Here is a 9,439-nt window from a genome sequence, read left to right on the forward strand (position 1 = left end):
GGTGGGATTTGTTTGGGAGGGTGTGTCCAGTGTTTAAAAAAAAAAAAAAGCGGCACAGGGGACCAAGGTCTTTGGCCTGAGTGGAAAGTACAGTGTGTTTGAGTGTGTGTGTGTGTGTGTGTGTGTGTGTGTGTGTGCGCACGTGTGTGTGTGTGCAGTCTGTTGTCTTCTCGTCCAAGTTACCGCGATGAAAGTGTCAAATCGTCCCAAAAGGAATCTCAGTCACAGCACCGTCTTTAGAACGTGTAGTTGAACAGGGCTGCCAACAACTGTGGGAGGGTGTTCAACGCCCACCGCCCCCCTCACCCCCCCCACCTCTCCTTTTGGGAGGGGCCTTACCAACCGACTGAGTGGGTGCACTGTGCCTGCCCACGCTCCCCCCCGTGTTACCTCATCTCTAGCTACACGACTGCACCGTGCGTCCGTCAGGCAGAAAGGCGGAGGGTTCGGGCCTCCACCATGCTGGGCGCGGGGCTAGATGGGCCACTCGTTGTGCGCGCTGTGGTTGCTCCTGCTCACGGCCACGCAATTGTGCTGCTGGTTGAGAAGGTGGGAAGCCTCGTTGGCCAAGGCTACAGTCACAGCCGGGGCGTGGCCGGCAGTGCCGGCGAGCGTGATGGGGGTCTCCAGCTCGTTCAGCGTCAGCTCAATCTTGGTGAACTCGCTGTCTGTGGACTGCGGCGTCTTGTCCATGCGGGACGCCATCACGGCGTTCTGGTACTGCTGCCGTGTTACCTAGGCAACGGTGAGGAGAGAGCCATGCGGTTACATGCCGGAGCAAGAAGTTCGAGATTCATTTTGGCATGATTGACAGATGGCAAAGGACAGTGCATCCCTGACACCTACATGATCTAGTGGCACATGCTCGACTTCTACTTCTTATTCAGTGGTACATTGATTTTGTCAAGAGGTAGTTTGCAGTTTTCAAAACCAATGCAAATCATTTTTGTTGTATGTGTTGAAACAGTACAATACGACTTGACATTGTAAATATGATCTGTGGGGGGGGGGGGGGATCAGCCATGTCTTTCTCCCCTCCTCACTCAATGTTAACAAGCACTTTTGTTGGTTTGATGTGTTATTTCTCCAACATGAAATGTTTTCACTTGTATTTATATTGTACTGTATTTATTTTCAACCGCACACTTTAAAAAAAAAAAAAAAAAAGTAATTACGGTCTAACCTGAAGTTATGAATGCTCCTTTGTACGTACAATTCGGATTACGTACAAGTTTTCAGAGAAAATTTAGCTCTATTTAATATTTCAACATTTGTAATAATTCAATCCCTGGAGAAAAGAGAACTTTCAGAAAGCTTTTAGACGACATCCTTGGACTGGTCGCAAGTCAATCACGGGGCAAAGAAAGAGACAATTTGTTGGAACTCGAGTCCACTCAAACACTCAATGCAATGAAATTCTTGGAGCCCTTTGGTGAGCTCCTCTCTAACAGCAGCCGTTTGTGAGCGAGCTGCTGGAGACTCCTGCACTCGATGAGTGGGAGTCACTTCAATCAAGCAACGGGCACACAGGTTGCAGTCCCTTCTGCTCACCTTGATAAAGTACAGGTCTGAGCACGCTCGGACAGAGTAGTCAGGCACGTAGATCTGCAGGAAGGAGTTCAGCTGATTGTTGCTGCTGCCCAAAGTCGGAGTGATGGCATCTATTCGATCGCTCCTGTTCTGAGAGTCCGAGTAGTTCAGTCCAAACGGCCGCGGTGGAGATTTATTCTCTGGGAGAGAAGTTATCAAGTATGAATTTTGCACAAAAATACACCCACTATACAAAACGGATGAAAAACAAGCACAGAGCACAGACATTGCTTGGACACAGAAGAGTGTACTAAAACCATTTTCTAGTTTTTGCGCACTTGGATTTCAAACTGAATATATATATTTAAATAATATTGAGCACAAAGTTTAAATTTAGACAAAACTTACTAAGGAAAGTCTTTGGTCCAATTAATAGATCCAAATACTGCAATGGAACAAATACAGAAAGAAATGGGTGCCCTTGAGCAAGGCAACAAACACCCTCAGGGATGTCTTATTTTATAAAAGCACACAGACAGAGACAGACAGACAGAGAGAGAGAGAGAGAGAGAGAGAGAGAGAGAGAGAGAGAGAGAGAGAGAGAGAGAGAGAGATGGATAAGGGTTGTTCACTTTTTATATGTCTGGTGTCAGACTTTGGTCTGCATTGCTGGCAGTAAATTGAAATTGTTTCCAGTGCAGGTTGGACTCCGCCGAGCCTGTCCTTGGTCACCAATTCTGTTTATAACATTTTTGGAGAGAATTTGTATGCACATTCGAAGCGCTGAGAATGTCCACTTTGGTGACCTCAGCTGAACACGACATTAACGGTGGCCCGATGGCCCTTGGCCACAAGGGCGCTTTTTTTGCGCAATTACATTAACTCCACATCCCAGTCCAAATTTCTAAGTCACGGCCCACCAAATTGTCCCAAAAGTCAATTTTAGTTTCAGATGGAAACAACCTGGCAAAACCTTGTCATTCATAAATATGACAACCGCATGGGACAATACCTCTGGATCATTGTAGAAATCAATTTATTGAACGACTTACTGTCATTCTATCATTATCTATTTGTGTAGCTATGCGTGTATGTGGGCACATCTACTTTTGCTTTTGACATATTCAACTTCCCTCTTCCTGACTACTTTAACATTCAATGGTGGTGTATTTAAATCAAAATTGCACTTTACTATCATGTGAAGATAGTTCCAAGACACTGATGATATTGAAAATATTTCATGAGTTGGTGACTCTCAATGAGGCAGCTTGCCTGCGCCACTCCATAGAAAGTACTTGTTCTCTATTTTTTTTTTTTTAATTAAAGGCAGATTATATTTTCCACTACTTAAAGAAGCCTAGTGAAAATCACACACAACAAAGTGAAAACAGCTTGGCTAAAACCAATGTTACGACGCTGACTGGAATGTATGTAATCCAACATTGGAATAAGTCGGTGTCTATGAGACTCACAAGTAGCATTCGTGTGTGTGTGTGTGTGTGTGTGTGTGTTTGAGTGTGCAGGCCGAGCACAGTGGGCCAAAGACCTGGCATGTGAAGTCTTGCAGATTACTACTCCACTTTCAAAAAGCAGCAGGGGTCAGGTCCTTATTTAAAACCCCCAAAAAGTATTTTAAAAAACACACACACACACACACACACACACACACACACACACACACACACACACACACACACACACACACACAATATATATGTGTGTGAAAGCCAGACCAACATCAATGTGTGGCAGTCAGGCCTGGAACGAGAAAAAAAAATGCGAAAGATATGTACTCAACGACGATTCCAGCTATGACAGATCTTATGCACGCAGTCTGTGCAAGTGAACATATGTGTACGTGCTTCTCCTGTGTATGTGCGCACAGTGGTGTCCAGCAGGGGGCTGTAGCTGTAGGTCTTGTTTTTGCAGTCAGGGGGTTAAAGGTTAGGGGCGAGAGGGAGAGGGCGGAGTCTGGGGCCTCCAGTCTCCAGCACCATTCAGCCCCCTTGAATAATGGCTGAGAGGATGAGGGCGTAACATCGTTTTTTTTTTTTCTTTGCGCCGTGTCCCTTCGTTTTCATTCACATGCATTGGACGTGTCATTTACGTGCAACCAATTTCTCGACATCACCTTTTAGGAAGTAACCCCGAAACATGAGGAAACATATTTACGCTCCTAAATAGGGTAGTGTTAAACAAAACATAAAGCACATAAAAAGTCAGGGTTAGCAAGTAGCTGAGCATTCAATGTGAAGATGGGTATGAGTAGAGAAACGTATACTGTACCTGGTGATCCAGCTAATGAATCGGCCCTATTGACAAATGTTCGAGAAAGTGACAGCGGGACTTTGGGAGGAGGGGAGGGCAGAGAAAAGAAGGGGAACAGAGAAGTAAAGAAAGGTAAGTATCCTAGTATACATGTAATGCACACGGAGGTAAAATCAACAGCAAATAATTCTGCTTAAAACGGAGACGCCAGCTGCAATCGGTGAGACTGATTGAAAGAGGGAATGATGAAAGAATCATAAAGATATAAACTTCGAATTGAGATTGCACACAGCAGGACATTTTCATTTTCACCAGTAGGTGTCTCTCGTTTCCCATCTACTGATCAAAATGGTGGCAACGGGTTGGGGAATAGTTGAGAAGTTTGTGAATGAACTGAGAGGAGAGAGGGCATCGCTACTATCGTCACTGCGGGAGGGTCACTGGTCCAAAATGCTTTTTAAATTTTGACTGACAAAGGCTGGATCACGAACGACTGTTTGTTGAAAATAAGGTCACCGATTATTCAAATAGACAGGAAGTCAATAATGGCTGGTCCTAAACATTCTTTCACTCATACTTTTGTAATTATAGTCCGTCACGAACAAAGCTTCAAATGAATCTAAAGCTGCAAAAAAAAAATATGTGAGTCACTGACAACTTGAAGAAAATACAGTACAGTCAGCGAGTTCACCTGGTGAGACGGTGAGCGCCAGCATTCCATAGAAGGAAAATGGTCCTGCTTCAAACTTCATCCCCTCTTTTCCTGCCTCCACTTCCACTTTGCCCTGTGGAAGTCAGATTCAGAGATTTATAATCATAAGAAAAATTAAAATCAACATTTTTGGATGTAATGTTGGTTTTATCTTTTGGTATTCAGTCAAACATCTTTTGTCAAAAAAAACAGTTACTTTGTAGTTGTAACCAATAAAGGAAACAATGGAAATAGAAATCAGCCGTTCCTTTGTGAAAATGCAATTACTGTACCATCTAAGTGTAAAAAGAAACACAGGTGGGAAATTGACAACATTTTGGACATCTGGACACCCATCCGTCATTGTCAGTCCATTATTTCTTCAAGCCAAAGCAAACTGGAATCATCATTTGGTCAGTCCGTCATGTTGTTCTAACCACGCTTCCGTCAGTAAATTTCGCTGGTCCGCCAGTGTGTCTATCTCCCTCTCATCTAAAAGCTTGTGGATATCCAAAGCAAGTAGCCGTGACTATGAATCAATGCTTTTCTTTCCGATGTCTTCTTCTTCTTTTTGTGTCTTGTCATTCAGCGGTTAGCAAACAACTTTTGGTGCCTTACTGCCACCTTCTGAAATGGAGTGTGGGGCTGCAAAATACCATATCACAAGCTCCTAAGCTCACGCTTTCCAAAAATAAAAATAGGAATTTAAAACTTAACAAGCACTTCTCTTCAAAAAAAAAAAAAAAAAAGTTTATCATATTTAAAGCTACTTTCTTACTTCTTAGCTCATTAATTGCAAAGTATTTTAGCACTAGAATGATGCTTGGCAAGGTTCTCAGTCCCGCCAACCTGCAGAATGAGGATGAAATAGTCCACAGGTCTGTTCCTGTGGAAGAGGTAGTGCTCTGGCGCCCGCTTGCTCTTCTCATCGTATTTCAGCTCCTGGATGACATTGGGGTGCTTCAACAAGCGCAGTAGAATCTTTTCAGACATTTGTGGCGGTGCGAAGAGGTCTACCTCTATAGAGACAGAGAAGGAAATGGTGAGAATGACAGTGGAACAACAGAATGAACACAATAACAATTCTGACACACTTCATCGTAGCCTCAGGCCCATTTATCCCTGCACATGAAACACTTGACTATATGTTCCAACATTATTCTTTTTGTCAAGTACAAAATGACCTTGGAAATATCAGGTGAAATTCAAGCCGTTTGCATTTGTATTCTGCTAAATCCACGTTTGCTGTCTTGCATCTTTGCACAAATTTCAAAGCGTGAATAAGCATCTCCCTTATTATTATTTTTTTAATCCTATTTTGTTTTTTTATTTTAATTTGAACAAGTCTTGGGATTTACTGGGGTAACCTGGGACCTCGGGGATCATATAATGTGGAAACGTGTGTAGGAATTCCTTCAATCCTTGAAAACGCAAGTGTAAATATAACCCAAAACAACAGATAAAATTAGTAGCAAAGGAAAATAAGAATCCACTAATTGAATTGAAAAAAGGTGGCCTGGTGGCCCAGTGGTTAGCGCGTTGACCTCACAGTGCAGAGGTCGTGGATTCGATCCCGGCTCCGGCCTTCCTGTGTGGAGTTTGCATGTTCTCCCTGTGCTTGCGTGGGTTTTCTCCGGGTACTCCGGTTTCCTCCCACATTTCAAAAACATGCATGGCAGGCTGATTGAACACTCCAAATTGTCCTTAAGTGTGAGTGTGAGCGCAAATGATTGTTCGTTTCTGTGTGCGCTGCGATTGGCTGACAACCGGTTCAGGGTGTCCCCCGCCTACTGCCCGAAGATGGCTGGGATAGGCTCCAGCATCCCCCGCAACCCTCGTGAGGATAAAGTGGTTCGGAAAATAAATGAATGAATGAATGAATAATTGAGGAAAAATAAATACAGGCTGTTGTGCGTGTCGGTTTTTAGGGCAATATGGTGCCGTGAATGGAATACACACTTACAATGAGACGAGTAGAAGAAGAAAGTCTTCTACTACTAAGTTAATACAACTGGGTTTTTTTTCACAGGCTAAAACGAATAAGAGTATTGTTATATTACCTGTCTGTATGTGTTCCTTCAGCGTTGGTGTGCAGGATTCTAAATTGACACCCGCCACATGCTGGTTAAAATTCGTTTTGGCGTTGATCATTTTTGGTCGGTGATGCATGAGGCAACTCCGTCACTTAGATATACTTAGCGTTGGGAATCGAGTCTCAAGGATCAATTGGAAGGGGACTATTCTCCCAGAATCGCTCACATGTTAAATTTCTGGTTCCCAGTTATGGTGACTTCTCCGCCAGACCGGACGTAGACTTGCTGAGACCCACGAAGACCTGCGCACACGCACGCGTCACCTGAATGCACCCGGCGCCCATTACGAGTGTCTCTCAACTTTGTTGAATTAAATGAAGAATCGCCTAAGTGGAACACTTAACAATAAGATGATATTGTACAGGAATGCGTGTGTGAGTAAATAAAGTACCGTTTCTGACCAGCTTGGTGCTCCCTCCCGAGCCAAAGCTTACAGCACGCTGAACTTTAATGTCATAATTAGGTGAGTTAAACCATAAAAATACGTCTGTTGTCAATATTGACTAATCGAACAACCAAACGGTGGGCCAACTCAAATGCAAATAACCAGCTAATATATGTGCAGTATTTTCTCGACCAAGCGAGGGAGCATGTCCGCAATTGGCACATAGTTACTACACACTGCTCATCCCAACTGGGTTCCGAATTGCTTTGCTTTTATCTGTCGACACAACAGGCTAGCCCGTCAGTGAAAGCTCAGCGTAGTGTATACTCATTTACAAGCGTGTACATTTATTTTCATGAGGTTTTCAAAAACAATGCTCTCTAGTGAAAGTAAAAACTTAATAACTTCTAAATTCAAGTTCATACATTTGATATCAGTACTGGTTGAAAATAACCCTGTGAGAAATTCATCGTAAAATTATTTTTAAAAAAAGTGAAAAGATAATAGAAATAGATTTGTACAAAAGTTCAGATGACTTTATCCAAAAATAACTGGTGAGCATCTACATTTAAACCAAGGGTGTGCAAATACTGAAAGGCAGCATAGGGAAGAATCAGAGTCAAGGTCTGCTTTGACCTCTTTCATTTAGCACTAAAGAAATTCCTCAGTGTCGGTAAAGATATGCGAGATTGTTTTTTTTTTTTTAATACTGTATGCTGTGTAGTTAAAAAATAAATACAGCTTGGCAATAAAGGAAAAACCTCAATTATTTTTCAAGATTTTAGTGTGGACGGTGGTCCCGTTGAATTATGACTGATTATTTGAAAACAAGGATGTGAGAGATGAGAACAACCTTCTGTTCTCCTGCCTTGCCACTCAGTGTAGAAGGTAAATACCATAGTACAATGCAGCCAAATGACACAGGCTGTGTCAAATGTTATTTGAGTCTGTGCTGCAAACAAATGCTAAAAATGGATGGCCGTAGTTTAGACACTCCAAAAAGAGTTGAAATCGAGAATTATATGGAACCGGATCGAAACAAGGAAACACAATCTTTCAAATTCAAACCTTACTCCACGCTATGTTTCGTTCTTGGTCATTTGTACCACTGGCAGTGACTCCTACATCTCCAATAAATACATTGCCGTAATCCTACATAATGACATTTAATACGGTCACTGGCAGCCTGTACTTCACACTACAGGTTAGAGTGCAACCAGCGTTGATAGTCTGAGAAAGTTAGGTAAAAACAGTGGAGTTAAAAAAGAATAATAAAATTGGCTCGTGGGAATTCTGATTGGCTGGTAATGTTAGCAAGGCATCAGCCACATTGGCCGGTGTTCAAAAAACAGAATTTAGAAACCTGTTTGTGTGTGAATATTCGTCATTTGAAGGAATATCATTCCTTGAAGTCGACGCTAATTCCCATTAGCATTTCAATGGGATTTTAGATTGACTTTATCATTAGCACTGGGATGTTTTTAAAAAGAAATATCTTCAATTTAAATCTACAACGTGTGTAATTGTTTTTGCTGTGTGTTTGGTTTTACAGTTAACTCCAACTTGGGGGTTCATTAAACAGCTTAACGAACGTTGAGGGACGGAAGAATCACTTACGCTACACACTTGCTGCACAATCAGAAGGGTGCATTCAGAGTACTTTCACACAGGAACTTGTAAATCCAGTATAGCATTCTGCATATTCACCATTTTTCTTTGATGATAATGTATTTATTTTTTTTTTGTTTTTTTTTCAAGATCATTAGAAGTCAGAGGCTAAATCACGATTACAGTACATCCAGCCCTAGTTTTCATTTTGGGTGCTGTAACAAAGCGCTTTACAGAACATTGAACAATTTGAATTTGAAGACGACCTCGCATCTCAAGCTGCGCTCAAGCCCCCTGAGTAAACCAAACCTCTGACAATAACACAGAAATGATGTATTAGGAATAGAATCGCGTGTTGTTTAACCACAAACCATGAGCCATTCAATAAGATCAACTCCATACAGGTGTGGTTGTCAGCTAGCTATACCACCAGGAACTAACTCTCCGAATAGTTCTGAGAAGAACATAATCAACGCTTAGCTGCTCGGTCAAAGGGCGAAAGAAAATCCATCTGCAGTTGGAGACATAGAAGCAATGCTCGAGTATGCCGCTGCTTGTTTACCTCATGGAAATACTTCAAATTAGACACCAAACACGTCAATGCGTGGGAACCCTGGAGGCTAAAAATACCAAAACTAACATAACATCACAGAGGACTTGAGTAAAAGTAAACAGACTGGTGTTAACGCAACAGGTCACGTTCAATTCAAAAGACACCAATAGACAACTGTGTTTTAGCCATCCCGTGCTGCACTCACAGGAGGCCTTCTTCACAAACACACATAAACATGCATACCAACATGCCGGTTGTCAGTCCTCACACAATTGATTCCCTCAAACACACACACACACACACGCACACGC

General features: G+C 42.4%; 1 protein-coding gene across 2 annotated transcripts in view; it reads right to left on the reverse strand.

The window, feature by feature from the left end:
- Positions 1 to 25: 25 nt before the first annotated feature.
- cnnm2b (cyclin and CBS domain divalent metal cation transport mediator 2b) overlaps positions 26 to 9,439 on the reverse strand; it is a 40,380-nt gene continuing 30,966 nt past the window's right edge. The window contains exons 4-8 of one of the 2 annotated variants that reach the window (XM_019889020.1): positions 5,339 to 5,508; positions 4,490 to 4,583; positions 3,817 to 3,876; positions 1,552 to 1,730; positions 26 to 735 (exon numbers count right to left, since the gene is read on the reverse strand). In XM_019889020.1, coding sequence (XP_019744579.1) covers positions 475 to 735; positions 1,552 to 1,730; positions 3,817 to 3,876; positions 4,490 to 4,583; positions 5,339 to 5,508 — 764 coding nt within the window. In that variant the 3' untranslated portion in view covers positions 26 to 474. The remainder of the gene's footprint in view (positions 736 to 1,551; positions 1,731 to 3,816; positions 3,877 to 4,489; positions 4,584 to 5,338; positions 5,509 to 9,439) is intronic. The other variant, XM_019889021.1, reaches the window with a different exon arrangement.

The sequence above is a fragment of the Hippocampus comes genome, unplaced genomic scaffold (genome assembly GCF_001891065.2).
Source record: "Hippocampus comes isolate QL1 unplaced genomic scaffold, H_comes_QL1_v1.1 scaffold86, whole genome shotgun sequence".
NCBI classification, from domain to species: domain Eukaryota; kingdom Metazoa; phylum Chordata; class Actinopteri; order Syngnathiformes; family Syngnathidae; genus Hippocampus; species Hippocampus comes.